The sequence below is a fragment of the Pseudorasbora parva genome, chromosome 23 (assembly GCF_024679245.1).
Source record: "Pseudorasbora parva isolate DD20220531a chromosome 23, ASM2467924v1, whole genome shotgun sequence".
Lineage (NCBI taxonomy): Eukaryota > Metazoa > Chordata > Actinopteri > Cypriniformes > Gobionidae > Pseudorasbora > Pseudorasbora parva.
In genome coordinates this window covers 8410549-8432562 of record NC_090194.1, presented here as the reverse complement: position 1 = coordinate 8432562, position 22014 = coordinate 8410549, and the positions used below count along the sequence as shown (strand labels likewise).

The 22014-nt window shown below is 37.7% G+C and overlaps 2 protein-coding genes and 1 long non-coding RNA gene across 3 annotated transcripts; 1 reads left to right on the top strand and 2 right to left on the bottom strand.

Moving 5' to 3' along the window:
• Positions 1–39: 39 nt before the first annotated feature.
• LOC137062266 (uncharacterized) lies at positions 40–5272 on the top strand. The gene is made up of 3 exons (XR_010901218.1): positions 40–169; positions 5007–5054; positions 5154–5272. It is a non-coding gene; the product is annotated as an uncharacterized lncRNA (long non-coding RNA).
• Positions 4366–20348, bottom strand: hephl1b (hephaestin-like 1b). Its single transcript, XM_067433115.1, has 19 exons — positions 20099–20348; positions 18117–18361; positions 16372–16584; positions 15927–16124; positions 15533–15787; positions 13755–13926; positions 13517–13656; positions 13288–13419; positions 12991–13196; positions 12726–12870; positions 12342–12554; positions 7916–8123; positions 7702–7841; positions 7470–7598; positions 7233–7339; positions 6486–6705; positions 6076–6215; positions 5115–5277; positions 4366–5015 (listed from the first exon to the last, which is right to left on the bottom strand). Exons 1-19 carry the CDS (start codon positions 20263–20265, stop codon positions 4939–4941), a joined length of 3270 nt encoding a protein of 1089 aa, XP_067289216.1. The 5' UTR covers positions 20266–20348; the 3' UTR covers positions 4366–4938.
• On the bottom strand, positions 8843–11149 carry LOC137062265 (zinc finger BED domain-containing protein 4-like). The gene is made up of 2 exons (XM_067433118.1): positions 10427–11149; positions 8843–9411 (listed from the first exon to the last, which is right to left on the bottom strand). Exons 1-2 carry the CDS (start codon positions 11048–11050, stop codon positions 8905–8907), a joined length of 1131 nt encoding a protein of 376 aa, XP_067289219.1. The 5' UTR covers positions 11051–11149; the 3' UTR covers positions 8843–8904.
• Positions 20349–22014: the final 1666 nt, after the last annotated feature.

The window sequence follows — 22014 nt, the reverse complement described above, 5'->3', positions numbered from 1 at the left end:
TCGTTTTTATTGGATGCATCAGGAGGCTGAGTATACCTGTCAGCCAATCAGATGCGAGTATCGCGCTGTATTGAAAAACCACGGGCTGTCCACAGGTGACCCTGGAGATCGACGTTTAAAGGAACGAGTCTAGGAATTTTTTATTCGATTTATCTCCTCAGTAAACGAGGTAGGCCTATTTTTATTATAAATGCTGAAATCATTTTTTTTCTGAGTTATTTGATTATAAAAACGGTAGACCTAGCAGGGAAGTATATAAAGATGGAAATTATTTATGAACTTGTTTTTTTTCCTGTCACTGTGAGGAGTCACGTCGAGAGGTGAAATGCAGAATTGCAAAATGTAGCCTAGATAAGACAAAGAAACATCCTTATCGTCAGAAGTCAACAAAAACAGCTCGAAGTGTCTGAAAGGATGTTACTTCATACACGGTAGTTAAACCACATCTCCTGGAAAAAAATATCATGCAACATTAAGTTTTAAATGATATTCATAATGGAACATATGCAGTAAAAAGTATTGCATTATGCTTTGGAGTGTTAAAAATCTACTTAAGCTGAGTAAAAATACTTTAGGCTACTACAACTGTCCGCATCTGATTTACACACGCGTTCATCCGGGTTACATGAGATACCGAGTGTTAATCAGGTTATCCTGGAAGCACGTTGCCTTCGTGCTATTTACCAGACCAGAGATTTCGCGCGCGCTCGTGGCGCTCCCGCACTAACAGGCGCGAAGCAGTAACTGGGTATTATTTTTTCAATCTACTTATAAAACCTTAATACAAAAATGAAACTATTTTCTACAAACAACCTTTCAGACTGATGCAGGAAGAGAAGTTTTGATATGTTCGATTCAATTATTGCATAACAAAATCGTATTGATTACCCAAATAACAAGCCTATCACTGTAGATAACTGTCACACACGCACACACACACAGTTAATCATGTTAAGCATAACAGTCTTTAAACTAGATATATTTGAATAAATAAGCTACTAAAAATCTATTTTCCTGAATAGTGGTTCATTATTCACACACAAAAAGCCAATGTCCAATGGCAGGAAAACAATGTGCGTCAAAGAGCTTGTTTACTTGAATGAGCTTAGTTTGCATTGTTTCCTATAGTGAGCTAATGGCCTGTTTCAAGTACTGTAAAGACTTTTCAGTATCACTGTAAAGAGTAAACGATTGATCATGGGGTTCAATTATCTTTGCCAACCAAAAATTAACATAGTTTTGATAAGCAAATTGGAACCATTCACAGATGTTGACCAAGTAAGGACTTTAAAGTCAAATGTTCACTGACAGATTTTTCTTTACATCATAATCCTGAACTGGGGACCGGTTACTTAAAGCCTACGTGATAAGCTACATTCATTTGAGAGCTCCAAGCTTTGAGCTCAAAATGAGCACATCAAACGAACCAAGAGGAACAAAAACAACTGCTCAGTTATATAAGCTCCAATCAGCTCACGCTTGTTTTTCACTTTAACACCGTCCATCGTGATTTCAGTTCCTTCTCACTCTGACCTAAAGGAGCCTTGTGAAATTCATGACTTTTCCTTCAATGCCAGTTGGTTGATCTTTATTCTAAGAACTTCAAATGAAGCTGAAAGCAAATGCTCATTTAACATGTCTTTGCCCCACAATGTTTTAAAGGAAATTGTCTCACTAGGTGGTCTTGCAGTAAGTTTCACATTTGAATGTTATTCTCATTTCATTTTGTATACATATATAAAACAGTTCACTTGGAAGATGATGATTGTATGTTCACAAGTACAAATAAGTAAGCTGCTATTTAACTTTCTTCTACTTTACACTGCACTGTAAAAAAAATGTTGGGTTAATTTAAAAAAAAAGTAAGTAACTGGTTGCCTTAAAAAAAAAATGGTTTATTGAAATTAATCATTTGAGTTGATACAATAAAGGAAATTTGTTTAATAAATAGAAACTCAAAATATGATTTTATCTGAACCACACACAAAAATGTGATAAATCATGAAAATAGCACTATCTGGCATGTTTCATGCGTCATCAAAAATAAAACACACAATTACCCAATATTCTTACAAAAAAATTTAATAATATTTTAATAAAAAGTGTCACACTGTGAACTCAAATAGCACACATTTATCAATGTGTAAACATTATAGCAAAACCGATGGCACACCAATCAGAATTTCAGGATAATATAAATAGGGTCACAAGGTATTACAGTAGAGACAAAGAGAGGAAAAGAAAAATAAGGGTGATGGAGTAAAAGACATTTGTTCCTGATGAAAAAAGACCATGTTCTTCTGCATGGAATGATGCATGAAGGAAGTTGGTCTACAGTGTCATCTACAAGGTTTTTTATACTACTTACACACTTTAGATGAGAGAACTATTCTATGTACAGTAAATACTGTACCACCAAACTTGTAATTGTCAAACTGATTTGTAGATCTGATCAGATCTTACAGATCTGAGAGAGACTGCCTAGGGGAGGGAATGAAAGTCTTTTAGAGTTGGGTATCGTTTGGGTTTTTTACAATACCGGTGCCAAACCGGTAGCCTTACAACAGTACAGGGCAGTGCCTAAATAGTGCCTGAACCGATACTTTTTAAAAAAGCCACAAAACGACAGTGTAGCCTATGACATTAAAGAATGCCTTTTTATTTAATTTCTGTTTTTGTTTTAATTCTTTACATTTAACAATTTATTAAAATTTTAAAGTATACTTGAATATATAAAGATACAAAACACAATTTACTTAACAAATTCACAGTAAAAGTTTCACCACCTAACCCAAGTACCCAACTATAGGCCTAATTTAACACTAAATAACAGTTACAGCATGAATTAGAGCAGTGGTCTGTCGCCTATTCTTGGTATCCTACATACCAGCTTCAAGGTTCAGTTTTATTTGGCTGACATATGATCATATTCTCTTTATTACGCATCACATTATTTTTTTTTCCTGGCTACAGTGCAATAGCATTGTATCACAAAAGTTTTTTTTAATTATTATTATTCAAAATATAACATGTTAACTATATCATGAACTATTTGGTATTCAGATTTTCAAATATGTGTAAGTGAATGTGTTTTTTCATAATATGTTATTTGATCTATAATGAGCGCCGCCATGTTAGTTTGCGCCTTACTATAGAATCGCATCTGTCGGATTTACATCACGTAAATTCATCTTCGTCGCACGAAACACATGAAGTAGCCTAAGTGACCGGTGAACTGGAGAAGTATAGAGAGTAGCCTAAACTAGCCTATATAGTGACTTATATAATGTGTATCTGATATGAATAAAATAGCCCAATTATAGGATAACTGTCTGAAAAGGATTGTTATTGCCACTTCTATAGACATCAGTGTGTAGGCTATGTAGTTTTGTTGCTTGTATTTATGTGCATTTAGTCTGGAACCTAAATAAAAATAAACATTATGTGGTTTAAACACTGAATAGACAGCCTACGTGACGAGCACTGAGCGCGTCTGTCTCTGGCTCAGCGCCAGCCAAAGCCTGAAAGTAACTTAGGTGGGCGGCACCGAAATAAGGAACCGAAATCTGTGTTCTGATTCGGTCCGGTACATACCGGTTATATAGGTACCCAACCCTTTAACGTTGGGTAACGCCCCATTCACATGGGGCGTCAGCGTTAACACTTCTCATTTACTTTGAATGGGTGACGTCATGCGCCGCCGAACTGAGATCACTGGCATTGCCTGTGGCAAAAGTTGAAAAATGTTCAACATTTCCTTTGCAAATACCCCAGATCAGACGCTCGCCAATTGCGTTCATGCAACACCGGAAAATTAATTTGATTGGCTATGTCAACAAATTATTATTATTATTATTTTTACAGTCTATTGGCTATGGTCAACACCAAGCTTCAGACATACCCTCTATCGTCGACGCCAATGCCTTGTATGAATGCACCTAGACTATAAGAAACTATTAATATGGCAAATATGGTCATTACCAGTAGGCTACTGTAATACAATTTGTCAGAGGATACTGAATTTATTTTATTTTTTATTGTACTGTTATTGAGAGTATAATGTTTTGTGAGCTGTAAAATGATTCCCAATTGCCAAAAGGAGCTTTTTGTAACAGTGTTTGAATTTATCTCAGTGGTGTAGTATTTGTTGGGTTTTGTGTCATATGAGGCCAACGTTTGATTTTGACAACAGAGAATATGTTTTTGACTAAAATGATTGATATGGCAGTTTGAGGTTATACAAACTGGTGTGTTGTTTTGAGATTGTGTTAAATATGGTTGTGAGAAAATTGTGAATTATATGTTAGTAATCAAAAGTGACAGTAAATAATTTTCATTACATAAATGTGTTCTTTGAACCTTTTATTCATCAAGAAATCATGGGGAAAAAATGTATCACGGTTTCCACAAAACACAAAACAGGCAACATGACTTTTTTGAAATGCTTCTTGAGCAGCAAATCATATTAGACTGATTTCTGAAGGATCATGTGACAATGAAGTAATGATGCTAAAAATTCAGCTTTCTCATCAAGTATTGTAATAATACTGCATTTTACAATATTGCTGTTTTTTTGTTTGTTTGTTTTTTTACTTTATTTTACAGTGTCCTTGTTACATATAGTTAATGTAGTAATAACTATAAATTGTGTATAATTACATGCAACTAACCCTAACCCACCCCCGAATCCTAACCTTATAGAAAGTACATGTAGTTAACAATTATTACTTAGTACTAAAATGTGTATAATTACACTATAACACTGTAACACCTTAAAATAAAGCGTAACCCTGTTTTTTTATTTATTTATTTTTTATGTATTTTGGATAAAATAAATGGAGACTTGGTGAGCATATCACAAAAAAAAACAATACTGGCCCCAAACATTTGAATGGTACAGTGTTAGAAATTAATCAGTTGAAAATGTCTACGGAAAGATCACCATATCACTTTGAGCATGAATGTTGTGACCAGTAACCAAAGGATGCTTAAATCTCTTTTCACAGTGCCACCACCTGGGAAAGAAAGAACCACAAACATCACATTACCAAACCGTGAGTCCACTTTTATGAAATGACGACTAAGCCAATGAACCCCTCAAAGCTGTAGCTCACCTGATCGAGGTTTGATGGTAAACGTTGTCTCCATTCCAGCATGGATGTGGTTGGCAACATGACAGTGCAGAAGCCACGTCCCATTGACTTCTGCAACCATCTCCAGCGTCTGAAATGCTCCTGGGATCAGGTCATACACATCAGTACGGTGAGTCTGATCTGTCTGAAAAAAGCCGTTTGAGTCATTATAAGGGTTGAGTTTCTCGAGTTCACATGTACATATATTCAGATAGAGTACTCTTGAATTTTTTTTTATCATACAAATAAATAGTTTAAAAATCATATATTGTGATTTCTAGATTTTTTTTAGATTACGTCTCTCACAGTGGACATGCACCTCCGATGACAATTTCAGACCCCTCCATGATTTCTAAGTGGGACAACTTGCAAAATAGCAGGGTGTTCAAATACTTATTTTCCTTACTATATATATTGAGCATTATAATCTGGACCAGAATAAACCTGTAGAAAATCTCCTTTGCATTTAGCCCTGTAAATATAGAGAGGTTCCTTTCAAGACCTGTCTCTTTTGTTATGAAATAGTTTTGTTACTGGGGAAAAAATAATAATATAAAAATTCGTAAAAAGTCTGGGCCCACCTGCATCTCAAAGCTGGAGCCAGTCCTGGTTTCATTAAATCTAATCAAAAAATTTGGTTTTGACTTGGTGAGTGCCAAATTTGGTGTTTTACGAGATTTTAAGGTATAGTTTCTAGGTGATTTTGTTTTGGAACCTTCAGAAAAATGGACTCTGCTGACTCAATATAATTCGAACAGGTTTAACGGTGTAAATGGAGAATGAAAATAACAATAACTCCTTTTTGAAAATTTGTGACTAATTTTGCCAAAATAGGTCACATATTTAAATAACTGGCTTAAAATGTATATTTTGTTGTGTGTGAAAATAATAACGTTCCTAAGACTTTTGCACAGTACTGTATAATATAGGCTCATTGTGGCACCTTGTATGTGAAGGTCTCGGCATGAAAATGGATGGTGTGTATGTCGGCTTCATTGCCCATCCCAAACAGGTACCAGACGACCCTGTCGCCCTCTACCATTTCCAGCCCATGAAGGTTTGCATAGAGCTTCCCGTTGATCCCTGTCAATAGTGACAGAAAAAAACCCCATGCAATTTGGGATCATGCAATTCTGAGACAAAATGATAATTATGCACAGTGATTAGTTTTCCTATGATGTCTGTCATTTATCTACTTATTTAAACTGATGTAGAACAGGGGTAGTGAATCTCATACACTTCATCCATCATATATCAAACGATGCCTTCTAGTGGTCATCATTTTATTTTTATTTTTTTATTTTATATAAATGCACAATTAGGGTTGAGATGCATTTACTTGTGACCTCTTACCATACATCTTGTTGCTTTTCTGAAACTCTGCATCTCTCAGAAGAGGTTCTGAGCTGTTGTAGTAGGACTGAATGTTTTCTTCCAGGTACCAGGATTGATTCTCATCAAACACCATAAAGAGGAGAGCAAATTCTCTATCCACATCAGTTCTCTGTCTGGCCTGGTTTAGTACACCTCTCCTGCAGATTACTAATGGCCCAATCAGACCACTTGCTGTGTCCTATAACATATGACAAAAGCCAAAATAAATGAACAACAATAACCATAATATTTCAATTGTTTGAATTCCTGACTGAATATAGGCAAGTAGAAGCAGTAGTAATAATTATTGTTTTTGTTGTCGCATTCAAAATCCATATTATTAATAATAATAATAATAATACATGAATAATAATTATTATTATTGTTACATTCCAAATCCAAATTAAATCAGCAACAGCAATATTTTAGTAACACTTTAAATAAGGTTTAATCTTAATAGCTAACGTCAGTTAAATTCACCCTCCTAAACACACCATGCATATATTTTTATTAACTAATGTTAAAAAAGATTAATAAATACCATAACAAATGCATTGCTTATTTTAGGTAATGTTAACTAATAGTAACTTACTGTAAAGTGTTACCCATATTTTTATATTATTGCTGTTTAGAATTAATGTGTTTTAATTCCTGATTGAATGTAAATTAATAATAATAATACAAGTTATGGAATTAAAACTCTATATCTGATACTAAGAGCTTTACCTTAACAAAGTCCACAGCTGAGCGGTAGGCAAAAGCAATGCAGTTTGGATCAGACACACCTGGGCCGGATTTCTCTGGGATCATCCATTGGTACTGAGTCTTATTTCCTGCAGTAAAGAGTATAATTTGCATTCACAACAGGATGTCACATGTGGGGGACACCTAGCAAATTTCTATCTAAAGTCAGATAATGTTCAAAACACAGAGGAAAATGGTGGATGTTTCATCTTCCTCTACCTGGCATGACAGCTTCGGCCTTAGAAGTGGAGGTCCTGACTCCATGTGCGTGTATTGAGTAAGGATGGCTAGCTTTATTCATGAACGTGATCAGCAAAATCTGGCCAACTTCAGCTCTAATTATAGGTCCTATAAGAGACACATAGATTATCATTCATTCATTTATTCATTCATTCATTCAAATTAGAAAACCTGATAAAGGCGGAACAAAATTGGGAGTATTATAAGTCACCAAAAATCTCCAAGTGTTTCTCTTGAGGCTGCCTCAGTTTTCTTGTTCTGAAGGTGGCATCGGTGTATTCTCGATAAACTACTTTATTATACCTGGAGCCCAGTCTGTTCTTTCCTGTCCCCACAAACAAACTGCCAGGACTGAGAGAGGAATCTGGTTAGCAAAGCCATTCAAACACTGTAACACCAACACAAGTTGTAGAACATAAATCTACCTTTTCTCCTCAGTTGTGTTGAAGTTTTGGAGTTCCCATGTGCGATCGGGTGAGTAGTCCCACTGCCTCTCTTCAGCACAGATGAAATACTCCACCATCTGAGACCTTAACACTGAGGGCTTCTTATTCCCTGACCCTGTCACTTTATACAGCTGTCTCATTCCACCAACATAGTGATCAGAGACTAGACAGCTCACCTCAAATATACCTGCGATCACGGGAAAAGGTTTTTATATATATTCCCCCATTCGTCAGTGTCACATGATCCTTCAGAGCTCATTCAGAGATGCTGATTTGGTGCTGTTATTATTGTCAATGTTGAAAAAAGCTGCAATGCTTAATATTTTTGTGGACACTATCAGTGTTGGGGAAAGTTACTTTTAAAAGTAATGCATTACAATATTGAGTTACTACTAAAAAAAGTAACTAATTGTGTTACTTAGTTACTTTTTATGGAAAGTAATGCATTACTTTACTTTTGAGTTACTTTTGAGTTACTTTTTCTTACCTGGCTGAGTCTTGAAATTCTTGTACTAGTGTTTAACACAGTAATGTTCCTTCTGTACTTTTTGTGTGGGTAGATTATGGACTGCAAAATTGAAATTTACTGTCCATTGTGATAATAAACAGTATAAAATAGGCTAGATAATTGCCATTATGAATTAAGTTATATTAGAGCAAAAGACATAAATAGACATACGTTTTAAATGTTTAATAATAACTTATTAAAGAACAAGATGATACTACAAACAACGCCACAAATTTGTAAGTACATTTGTAAGCTTTTAAATTTGATACATTTCACATGGCCTATATAAATTCATAAATTTATTCCAATAGACCAAATGTCCTCAAAACAAAATTTATTTTGTGAAAAAAAAAGTCCAAATCACTTCTGCAATGTAATGCAATAATAATAATAATACAAAAAAAAGATTTATCTTAATGTAACGTTTAGATTATTATCTTAATACTAAGAGTTCACCATTTCATCTGGGTTTTATTTCAAAGTAACGATTGTAGCGAAGAAGGAGCAGTTTCTCAAAGCGCTGGTCTGTGAGACGGTTTCTTTTTGGGGTGAGAATGAGACTTCCAATACTAAACAGCCTCTCAACTGGCGCACTGGAAGGTGTTGCTGTGTTGGCTTTTAAGAAGATCTTCAAAATCCGGGGGAATTCATGTAAATTTCCCATATCAGCTGATTTCAGGTATTCGCAAATCTCCATGTCCACAGTAATTGCTTGTTCGTCATGTTGATTCTTCTCTTCAGGAAATGCAAAGAAGTCATCTTCGTTGTCTCTGCTTTCAGGAGACTGCAGTGGCTCTTTCTGTGGTATATCAATGGTGAGAGCACGACACTGTGCTGCCAGAATCATCTTGATGTTGTCTTTTCTTGTTTCATCCCGCAGCCACCGCAGCTTGAATTTTGGCAGGGTTACCGCAGCAAGCAAAGCTTCATCACTGTCAAGGATGGAGCTAAACCGTGTCTTGATAGCCTGTAAGAGAATTTTAGATGGGTTTTAAAATCTAGTTTTAAACTAATAGACATGCGTTCATAATTAAATTTATGTCAGAAAAGTAGAATTAAACTTACAGACATAGTTCACCCAAAAATGTAAATTAGCCAATGATTTACTCACCCTTAACTCATCTTAAAAATGATATTAAAAATTAAGAGTTATATAAAAATGTCCTGGCTAATCCAAGCATTATAATGGCAGCCCAAAATTTGAAGCCCCCCCAAAAAGCATCCATCCATTATAAAAGTGCTCCGTAGGATCCAGGGATTAATAAAGACCTTCTGAAGCGACATGATGGATTTGTGTAAGAAAAATATCAATATTTAACACATTATAAAGTAAAATATCTTGCTTTTGGCGGACCACCTTCTGTATTCATCTTACGGCAACGCCTTTAATATGGATATTTTTCTTACACAAACCCATCGATTTAATTCAGAAGGCCTTTATTAACCCCCTGGCGTGGTATATATTGCTTTTATAATGGATGGATGTGCTATTTTGGTCTTCAAATTTTGAGCTGCCATCCACTGCCATTATAAAGCTTGGAAGAGACATGTTTTAATAACTCTGAATGTATTCATCTGAAAGAAGAATGTCATACACCAACTAGGTGAGTAAATAATAGGGTAATTTTCTTTTTTTGGGTGAACTATCCATTTAAACAACCATTTAGCTATATATTGAACTCATTTCATAATTGATGAACTACACAGTTACTGAACCAAACTAAAACACTGAACTGATTTGAACTGAATAATGACTGTTAACTATTTTCTTTACAGTGCTGCTTAACAGCGAAATTTAATTCTGTTTACATCATTGAATCATTATTTTCCTGTTATCACTGAAATGCTGCTTTTAAACAATCTATATTGTATAAAGTTCTATATAAATAAAAGTTGCTTGACATAATATAAAACTACAATAATAATAATAATAATAATAATAATAATACAACTAATAATAAGACAATATTAAACAGACTTACTTGAACTATGAGGTCTGGGAGGTCAGCCATCATATGAGAGAGGCCCTCTTTCAGTGCCACGATTTTGGCCATCAGGATTTCAAGGGTAGGTTGAAGGGTCCCATAGAAACAGTCATCTTCACCTTGAAGTATATCCAATGCCATACAGACAGGCTTCAGAACCTTGCAGTATTCTTTAAGGAAAAGATACTCTCTCTCCGTAATGCATCTGATGTCCAGGCGAGTGCAAAGTTGATTGAGGTCCACTAAGGGAATGTCTGTGACTCTGCTTAGCGCATCATGAAACGAGTTCCACCTTGTAGTTGAAGGGACCAGCAACTTCCTTTTGCTGAATTCCTCCAGGCTCTCTGATGCCACAGTTGATCGACTAACTTTTGACCACAAGGCTGAACATTTTCCAGTTGCACTCCTGTACACTGCTTTGCATTCTACCTTCGCTGTCAAAAATTTGACTACGTCGTTCGTGCATATAAGGTTAAGGGTGTGGGATGCACACCTGTGATGCGGAGGTAGAACATACCTTTCGCTGGTCTCAATGTCATCGCGTAAAACTTCATTCAAGTCCGTAAAGATGACCTCGTCTTCATTATGCTCTGCTTCATCGTCATCATCAGCTTGAAACATTCTGAATGCTTTTACAAAGTTCGCGCCATTGTCAGTGACAGTGGCAGTTATCTTACCACAAAGAGCAAACGAGCTGTGAATTTGCTCTATCTCCGCTGCGATGGCATCGTACGTGTGTCTCCCACGAAATCGTCTGCAGGCAATTGCTGCTTTCTGGCGATGCAGTGTAGCAGGATCGATCCAGTGTACAGTAATTCCCAAAAAACTTTTATTCTGAGCAGTCCATAGATCAGCAGTGGTGGAAACATATTCCAGATCGGCAAAAGTTTTCTTCAGGTCTGTCTCCATGTCCATATACGCCTTGTCCAAAAAGCTTGTAAAAGTTTTGCGATCGGGCAGCACGGCCCCCGGCCTTTTCCCTGTCACGGAGATTTTGCTGATGATATTGCGAAATGTGGGCGCCTCCACAGTGGACAGTGGCTGCATCTCCTCAACAATAAAAGCAGCAACCAATTTGTTCAGTTCAGTCGAACTAATTGTTTTACCTGGCGAACTGAAATCAAGTTTTTGTTGTTTAGCTTCAGGCGGGGTGCAGGAATCATTCGGCTCTCTCGCTTCCAGCGGTGTAGTGCTGTGCTTTGCATGCAGGTGTTTTTTTAAATTTGAAGTGGTGTTTTTAGCAGTTGACAAAAGCTTTTCACCCGCACATAATCTACACTTAACGATTATTCCCTTCTCCTTTTCTTTTACGATTTCAAAATAATGAGAATACTTCCATCGCAGTAATGTACAGCTCTGGCCTGCCATCTTCGTTTCTGACTGACTAGTCTGTTCCCGCGCACGTGAGTGCGTGATTCTACGACAACGTTCATTTTAATTCAAAAGGCTATTTAAAAATTTTTTTAATGCAAAATTAATAAAACTAAAAAGTAACTCGCATTACTTTTTAAAAAAAGTAACTCAAATATTAATGTGTAAATTTATAAAGTAATGAGTTACTTTACTCGTTACTCCAGAAAAGTAATATTATTACGTAACGCACGTTACTTGTAACGCGTTACCCCCAACACTGGACACTATGATCCGCTACCATTAAAAAGATTGGAGTAAGAAAAACAAATTCCCAGCAGGGATGCACTAAATTGATCAAAAATACATTTATAATATTGCTTAAAATTTTTGTTTCCACAAACATATTAAGTAGCAAATCATAGCAGTTTTCAGCATTGATCATAAGAACCATTATTCATAATTGAGCACCAAACCAACATGAAGGATCATGCTACACTGACGACTGGCTTGGTAAATATGCAAAATTTGCTGAAATAACACGGCACTGGGTCATACTGACCACTGACATCTGGTTGCATGGACACAGTGACTGCAGTGTGTGGGAACAGGCTCAGCGTGTCACGTGTTGTGCCCTGTCTCTGGAAAGTGTTGCCTTGGAAGTAAATACCATGCATGTCTATCTCTGTGCCAAGTCCCATGAGATGCCATCTGACCCTGGACTCCTTCTTCATCTCAAGGCCAGGCAGGTTCCCGTACATGAAGCCATTCACAGCTGCATTACACAAACAAAATAGCAGGTTGTGCAAGAAGGATCTTGAATGGATTCTGAATGGAATTTGAAATTTTCAGCTGATTTGTAAAATGAATAGTTCATTGAACATTACACTGGGTTGTCAAAATGAAGCATATCCGTGGCAGACAGCAGTAAGGTGAGTGTAAATACCATGCATTTTATTGCTCTCCTGAAACTCAGAATTCTCTGAGTCTGATTCATTGGTGTCATAGGTTTCAATGTTCTGATCCAAGTACCAGCTGATATTTTCATCTAACACAGAAAACAGCAGGAAAAACTCCCGATCCACATCTTTCTGTAAGAAAAATCATATTAAATATAAAAAGTAATATTGTTAAATACAATTATTTTAATTTTATATGGGTCAAAGATAGCAGTTTGTATGTGATTATGTTATACATTTGACTCGTATTACCTGAGCACCATTGGAATTCAATGCATCTTTCTTACACACCAGCAGGGGGCCTATGAGACCAGAGTTGGTGTCTCTGACAGGATCACTGGAGGAGTAGTACAGGTAGGAAATACAGGGTGGGTCAATTTCAGACGGTCCCTCCTTCAACAGCCACCTGTAGGTGAAAGTTTCACCTGGCTGTACCTGATATCCTTTCCTCTTTATACCTACAATACATAAAAAACCTGTTATTTCTCTTGGACAAAAGAAACCTTTTGATTGACATAAATTAGCTAGATGGTGTACAATAAGTCTCACCATCTTGATAAAAGACACCCTCAAAGGGTTTGTCGTACTGCAGACCATGTGGTTGGATACTGTAGATTTTGTCAGCCTTGTTCATGAACATAACCTGAAGGGTGTCTCCAACCTCAGCTCTCAGAACTGGACCTACACACAACATGAGATATAAATGTGACAAACTTGTGAACACTTTATCTAACCAAGGTTTAAAATGTCAATTTTAAGTCCACATTAAGTGACTTACCTAAAATGCCTAGATGAGTCTCAGAACTGGTTTGTTTTCTCTTTAAAGTGAAACTCTTATCTGTATATTCTCTGTACACCACTTTCCAATACTTTCCACCAAGTCGGCCACCATCCACCCCAAAGAACAACTCTGAAAAACTAAGGATGGCCAAGAATTTTATTTTGAATTATTTGCCATAAAAAAAAAATCTTATAAACTAATTGCAGTGATTTCTGAATTATAATAGATATTCGACCTCCCAGGTTTGGTTAGCGACTCATTGGTCAGTTTATCCATCCCTGATGGTGCATAGTCCCACCGAACCTTCTCAGCAGCAATGAAATACTTCCTAATCTTCCCATTGAGAGGAACTGTGGAGTTTAGCTCATCCCTGCAAGGTGAAACTTTGAACAGGGCCTGCATACCCGCTGTAAAAGACAATATCAACATTGTAATGATCAAGACAATAATGTTAACACAAATTTAACTATTTTAGGTCAACTAATGCTGTATAAAAATGCTGTATAATCTGGGTGGTCTAATTCAGAGGTTTTCAATCTTTTAGATGCCAAATAACTCCAAATATAATCATCCCTGTATGGGCCGCTATATATTTTCATGTTTGAAGACCCTATACAAGCAGGGCTTGACATTAACTTTTTTGATCACCAACCAGAGTGGCTAGTGGTTTTCCAAAATTAGCCATCAAATTCAGCCATTCACCGGGCACAATTCTGACATAGATAAATGGGGAAACACTTTGATATTTTTTTATATTATTTCCTAATTTGGCAGCAGGTATATTAGGCTTCTGTCACTTTAAGACCTGACGTACGGATCCATTATACTGTTACACATACATGTTTATGTTCACTTAAAACATAACTGGCTGTGTTTACATGAAGACTTGCAAGACCAGCATTTGACATTGTTTTGTGTGTACTTGACTGTTTAATCGCAATAAGCCAGCGAAAATGGCTTTATGTGCACATACGCCTGGATGTGAGAACAGAAAATGCGTGAATGAGTACAAATATGCAATATACGCGCAATCCCACGGCAAAATTCACACCAACAATATTAAAACGAGTGAGTAAAGGAGAGATGAGAAAGCGCAGCTGGTATCGTGTATTCTGTGGAAAATTAGTATTGGAAGCATTTTAGTATCTATGTGTATTAAAAAAATATATATTTTTGACAACACTACATTGCACTTATTTATTATTTCAGATGCCTTTTTAAAATATTACAATTAAAAATGTATATATTATATATACAATTCAATCCGCCAAAGTAACTGGTAGGATTCCAATGATGGTACCAACTGGTAGGACATTCCGCGTCACTGCTGAAATCCAACCGCATTTGGTGAGTGTCAATGTCAAGTCCTGTATACCAGTATAAAATATTATTTGGGATATTTTTGCAGTCTTTAGTGTCCTTGTTAAAACACCCACCACCCATGCCAGAGATGGCAGTTTGAATCTCGGAGCAAGTCGAGTAGAACCGGTGAGGATACATTGGTGCCATGACCCGGATTGAAGTGAGGTTTAGGGGGTGAGTGTACTGACGCCAGCTAGTAAGAGATGCATTAGCGCCTAACTGCTGCTGTCTTTAGTGTCCTTGTTTGCTCGCCCGCCTCCCATGCCGGAGATGCCAGTTCAAATCCCGCTCAGAGCAGGCCGAGTAGAACCGGAGGGGTTACATTGGTGCCATGACCATGATGGGAGGTAGGTTTAGGGGGGTGAATGTATCTGACGGCAGCTATTAAGAGCTGTGAGAGTAAACCTCAGTCCCCTGGCCTCAAGAGATGTATTAGCACCTAACACTATGACTGCTCTTTAGTGATCTTGTTAGCTTGCCTGTCACCCATGCCGAAGACACCAGTTCAAGTACAACCGGAAAGGTTACACTAATACATGTGCACTGTTCTATCTAGAGTAAACTGGCTTTTTAACTGAAGGTAGGACTTCAATTATTAAAACTTCCTTATTATGTTATCCTGTTATCAAAGAATGCTTCCTCAAAATGTACCTTTCAGATGATCATTGACTTGGCAGTTCAAGAGCCATGTCCCTATTGTCATAGGGACCAGCTCTGCAGTGACAAAAGTGGCAGAAAACAGACTCAGGACGTCCACGCGGTGCCCACGGTCCAGGAGTGTGTGTCCGTGGAAGTAAGCAGAGTGAACGTCGATCTCGTTGCCCATACCAAAGAGATGTAAAGCAACTGTGTCGTTTAGGCAAAACTCAATTCCTGGTAGGTTGCCATACATGTATCCATTTATGGCTAAAAAAATGGATTTAAAAAAATGGACTTAATGACTTAAACTGTCGGTTTACAAAATAATCTCTAGGTTCGTTATGTTTCATTACAATGTCTGGACAGCCACAATTTTAGTTCATACAGTCAATTGTCAGGTAAGTACCATGCATCATGTTGGATTCCTGGAAATCTTCTCTAGCAGGATCCACACCATCTGGATCAGAGCAGAAGGTCCGGATGTTCTCTTTCAGGTACCAGCTGATGTTCTCATCCACCACACTAAACATAAGGATCAGATCCTGGTCCACATCAGCACGTTGTACTTGATGGTGGTCTGAAGTGGACACACCGTGCAGGGTTCCTGGGAGTGGTATTTTAATTTGGCAATCAAACGATAAGACAAAAATATTAATTTAGCTAATTTAGGAAGGAATTTGTAAGATCATCCTAGAGATTAATTGTTCACCCTAAGACCTTTGTGCTAACAAAGTAAATAGGGTCAATTTTGATGTCATTAGGACTTTAAAAGGACGCTAAATTTCAGTACAAAGGGCATAAATATAGGGCTTTGAAAAGAATTAATAGGCATATCAGAATGCCTGCTTTACCTTTCTTACAGGTGAGAAGGGCTCCAATAAGCCCAGAGAAAATGTCTTGTGAGGCGCTGACATGGGAGTGGTAGGCCCAGGTCAGGCAGTTGGCGTCACCCTTTTGTGGGGCATAATCTGGCTTTACAGTCCAGACATAGGTGTAGTTTCCCCCTGGTGGAACCCCATCATCCTTCTTCAGAGTGTCTGAGGTTCCGTCTGGATATAGGGCACCTGGTGCAGACAGGATTTGATAACAGGAGAAAGTCCACACAACTAAAAGAAGCACCTTTGAAATTATTAACAATATGAGCCAGTGAAGTAAATATAGTTAATCATCACATATAACATAAAGTGGTGGTTAGATTAGATGGTAAGCAAACGGGGGGGAAAATCTGAGCAACTATGACAAGAGCAAATTGTAATGTCAAGGAGACAGGGTCAGTATCCCTGAAATGGCGAGACATGTGGGTTGCTCCCGTTCAGCAGTGGACCGTGAAACAAACCACAACAGGGTGTTTGGCACCCAAGGCTCATCAATGCATGAGGGCAACCCAGGCTATCCCATCCGGTCGAGCCAACAAAATGTATACCATGGCACAAGTCACTAATTTTAATAATGTTAAGGGAGGAATGTGTCACAACAAACATGTAGCCAAAGATCATTCAGAGTGCCTTTACCCACTCTCAGAAAAAAATGTGCAGTGGAGGTACAATTTTGTTCCTTGACGAGCAAAATGTATAACTGTATTTTTAAAGGTACACAATTGGTCCTTAGGGTACAATTATAACATTGTTTTCCTCAGTTCGGTCCTAGTTAGTCGCTGTTCTGCAGAGTTTGGTTCCGACCCTAAAAGACATCTATAGAAGCTCATTTTGAGAATGAACAGGTTTAGAATTTGATGTTTTATTAAAAAAGTTTGGTCACAATATGGAGAACAGTGTTTCCTAGTTGGGCAGTTTGACATGTATTTTGAAGAAGCGGGGGAGGAGTTTAGACGCACACATATATCAAGAATCAGCATATGGATCTCAACAATGGTGACATACTTTATGCTGCAATGCATGCTGGGAGCCATGAGTTTGATACTGCTTAGAAGGGTTGGAGCTAAACTCTGGAGGACATCAAATCTCTATGACTGAACTTGCCTGCCTCTGATTTAGAGGCACAAAAATGTACCCTTACAGTGACGGCCACTTGTACCTTTAAAGGTACAATTTTGTACTCTTTTTTTTGACAGTGCCCCTGCCCACCCTCAAAAGCACTGACAATGAGTGTGTGAGTATTGAAACTGATCACGTTAACGGCCGTGTACATTCACACCATTTGCTTGGGTAAGTGATGGAACCAGGATGCATTGACAATGACACGGAAGTGGAGGGAGTGTAATGCTCTGGGCAATGTTCTGCTGGGAAACCCTGGGTCAGGCATTCATGTGGAGGTAAGTTTGTTCCCTAGTGAAAGTGGCCTCTAGCAGGAGAACGTACCTTACCACACTCCACACATTGTTTTGGACTGAGCATCTGTGGGATGTGCTGGACCAACATGTTCGAACCAAGGCGGCAACACCTCGCAACCTATAGGACTTGAAGGATCTGCTGCTAATGTCTTGGTGTCTAATACCACAGGACACCTTAAGGGGTCTTGTGAGTCCATGCCTTGATGCTGTTTTAGCAGCACGCAGAGGACCAACAGCAGATTAGGCAGGTGGTCATAATGTTTTGTCTCATGGATAAGGAGTGAATGAGAGAGAAAGAGGTTTTACCTTCTGAATCTTTTGCATAAAAGACACCGTGTGGATGCATGGAGTAACGTCTGGAGGCGAAGTTCTTCAGGTGCACGATGATGATATCATGGACCTCTGCCCTCAGTATGGGGCCCAGATAGCCCAGCCAGGTGGGTTTGGGGATCTCTTCTGAATAAGAAGCATCTGTGTACTGCCTGTATATCGCCTTTTTGTACACACTGCCAATCCGCTGAGACCCGCGCTGCAGAAATTCTGATGCATATCTGGGCAATGAGAAAGATGAGGAGTTTTTTTCCACTTTTTTCCATTTTTTTTAATGGGATGTAATTAATATATTAATTAAAAAATATTCCCTTTACATAATCCTTTAAGGTTCTATACAGAACTTTTTTTATGAGTTTCTATACAGAACTTTTTCTTTATTAGAAATAAAGATCCCTAAGAGAGGTTTGTGAAGCGATGCCATAGGGCAGGGGTGTCTAACCCTGGTCCTGGAGAGCTACCTTCCTGCAGATTTTAGTTCCAACCTGAATCAAACACACCTGAACCAGCTAATCATGGTAATCAGGGTGCTAGATAATTACAGACAGGTGAGTTGGAAAAGTGCTGGAACTGAAATCTGAAGGATGGTAGCCCTCCAGGAGCAGAGTTGGACAGCTCTGCCATAGGGGATCTCCAATCTCGGTCCTGGAGGGCCGCTATCCTGCAGAGTTTAGCTCCAACCCCAATTAAACACACCTGAAACAGCTAATCAGTGTCTTACTAGGGGTGCTTCTCAATCCGCTCCCTAGTTCAGTAGTCAGGGCACTGATCAGGGAGTCAGCCCATTGACTTATGTCCTGATCAGTGCCCTGACTAGTGAACTAGGGAGCTGATTGAGACGCAGGGTAGGGCCTTGTTGTAACAGTAATTAGCTGGTTCAGGTGTGTTTATTTAGGGCTGGAGCTAAACTCTGCAGGACAGTGGCCCTCCAGGACCGAGATTGGTGATCCCTGCCATAGAAGATCCTTAAAACATAATTGTTTTTTTCAAAGTAAAGAACATTTTATTTTGAAGAACACTTTTTCGCCTTTTTATTTTGACCATTAATCAATTACACAATTTTAGATCATTATACATCCATCACTAAAGTGTGTTAATAACCTGTTGTTCAATGATAAATATATCTGTAACTACTGAAACTCAAAAAAATGCTAATATTCTTAAAAAATAACAAACAAAAATACAGTTTGCATAAGTATTTAAATTGAGAAACCAAGTCTGTGGGGAAAAAAGGGTTTTATTTAGCTATATCAAATGACCAGATATTATCTTATATATTATGTCTGGGTAAACAAGAAACTTGTGAGAGTTCATGAGATGAGAACAGAGGAAAGGTGCACCAGCAGGCATGGGAGGACGCCACACAAAAGAAAGAAAAAAAAATCATGTGACGGCATGTCTGGAGTAAAAAAAAAGAAGCATAATATTAGTGTCCATGACTTTTGTGGGGTAATAGTCCAAGTTATTATTTTTTGCCAACTTCTAACACTGTCCACATGTTCAAAAAACATCATTGTCGTGAGATAATAGATGACATACACTCAAAAAAATGTTGGGTTGTTTTAACCCAATGTTGGGTCAAATATGGGCTAACCTAGCCATTGGGTTGTTTTAACCCAGCGATTGGGTTGTTTTAATCCTGCAGTGGGGTTAAATATTTGCTTAAGACAGCCCAATCGCTGGGTTAAAACAACCCAATGGCTGGGTTAGTCCATATTTGACCCAACATTGGGTTGTTTTTTACCCAAAATTTTTTAGAGTGTAAGAAAACAATATTGATAATAATGTAATTTAGAGATCACAGGGAACTCAATTCCTGTATACAAAGTGCTATATACATACATAAAAATATATTTCGGTAGAATATGCATAAGAATATGTACATTTACAAATGTTGCCTTGTTTCAGTCAGATTAATTACTATTATTAATTATTAATGAAGAATATATAAATCTCACTCATCCGCTGCAATAGGTTTCCCATTAATCAGATTCTGGCCACTCGGTGCGTAATCCCAGTTTTCCTCTTGAATCCCAATAAAGAAGGTTCTGTTGATTCCAGACACTTGTGCTATCGCAACACAAAAGATGCTCAGGCTTCTCAAACAGTTCCAGAAGGTAACCATAGTCTCAGGGACAGGCCACAGTCCTCAAATAATTCTTAACAGGAAGGCTCTGTGTGGTCCCTCGTTGTTATGGGACAGCAAAGAAATTTAAGATGACCAGTCATGAGCCATGATGACAGCCTTCAGGGATTCACACACCCATGAAATTTATGGGAAGCCCTTCCCTGCCGGAAGAATCCATCTGAAACGGCTCGCTGTAATATAGTTTCAAGTTGATCATTAGCTGTTCAAGCTGGTCATTAACTGGTAAACCATCCTGGAAAAGCAACAAACAAACTACCAGCTTGTCACACTAGTTTAAAGTGCTCAAAATGAATTTTGGAACATGGTAGCTGGACAACCAGTTAACAACCAGCTTGAACCAGCTAATGACCAGCTAGAATCCACAGCTAGTTCCAAAAACACAACTACTGGATCTTTCAAGAGTTTTAGCATAAACTGGCAAAGCTTGCATATCCATATTGCATTTCAGTAACATTTCTGAGATTCCCGCTATTATCGCCCACTAAGTGTGCATTTATGATTAGCTAAACCATTATACCAGTCAGGTATAACATTATGACCACTGACAAGTGAAGTTAATAACATGATAATCTGATTATGAAAATGATTATCTCTTCATCACGGCTCCTGTTAGTTGGTGGAATATATAGGCAGCAAGTGAACATTTTGTCCTCAAAGTTTGAGGTGTTGACTTGGCCTCCAAATTCCCCAGATCTCAATCCAATTGAGCATCTGTGGGATGTGCTGAACAAACAAGTCCGATCCATGGAGGCCCCACCTCACAACTTACAGGACTTAAATGATCTGCTGCTAACATCTTGGTGCCAGATACCACAGCACACCTTCAGGGGAGGAGTCCATGCCTCGACAGGTCAGGGCTGTTTTGGCAGCAAAAGGGAGACCAACACAATATTAGGTCATAATATTATGCCTGATCGGGTTTAAAATTATATAAAATAAATAATTCATCTGCCACCCATATACATTGTTAGAATGAGAGCCCCATGATCCTGCTATCTCTGATATTACAAATCAATACAATTAATTTTCTAAATATTCTATACAACACAAATGTATTTTTTATGTTTATTTTAAGGTCACAAATCTATGGAGGCTGATGTCTGCCACATAAGAATACAATTGTGCTTTTGGTAAATCATAATTATGACATAAGTTGAAACTGTCAGATACTAATTCAAAAGTCAACATTATGAGATAAAAAGTCATACATATGAGATAATCTGCCACTGAAGATCTGTTTTATAGGTTCCCCAAAGAAGGACATTTCAATAACATGAAGAAAATGTTCCATCTTTATAGTTTGATCATGGATCAATTTTAGATAATTTTAAATCTTACTGAGGCTACTGATCTACTGAAGCTTAAAAATAATTCTCAAAAAATATTCTTAACAAAAAAATAATTTAAAAAAGTATTTTGCATAAGTAATTAAAAATAAATAGATAAATATAATGCCTCTACTTATGAATCAATAAATAACAAAACTGGAGAAAATGTGTTTTTTATTCTGTGTGAATCTCAAAGATGACCGTGAAATCATCCTTCTAGGCACTGGTACCAGGAAGAGTAAATTATATAAAGCACATTCATCAACAAGAATACAACTATATATATCAAATGACCAGATATTATCTAGAAACAGTCAGTTCTCAAAACTGTCTGGGTAAACAAGAGACTTGTGAGAGCAGCCACAGAAAGGCTACAGAGTTCATGAGATGAGAACAG

What these genes read in the sequence shown, in the direction of transcription:
- LOC137062265 (XM_067433118.1), bottom strand. Translation starts at nt 11,050, where the DNA reads ATGTTTCAAGCTGATGATGACGATGAAGCAGAGCATAATGAAGACGAG. An exon ending in TCCCAGACCTCATAGTTCAA is followed by an intron (nt 9,412 to 10,426) that starts GTAAGTCTGTTT and finishes ATTCTCTTACAG; the next exon opens with GCTATCAAGACACGGTTTAG.
- hephl1b (XM_067433115.1), bottom strand. Translation starts at nt 20,265, where the DNA reads ATGGTTACCTTCTGGAACTGTTTGAGAAGCCTGAGCATCTTTTGTGTT. An exon ending in GACTCATCTAGGCATTTTAG is followed by an intron (nt 13,420 to 13,516) that starts GTAAGTCACTTA and finishes TGTTGTGTGTAG; the next exon opens with GTCCAGTTCTGAGAGCTGAG. An exon ending in GGAGAGCAATAAAATGCATG is followed by an intron (nt 12,555 to 12,725) that starts GTATTTACACTC and finishes TGTGTAATGCAG; the next exon opens with CTGTGAATGGCTTCATGTAC.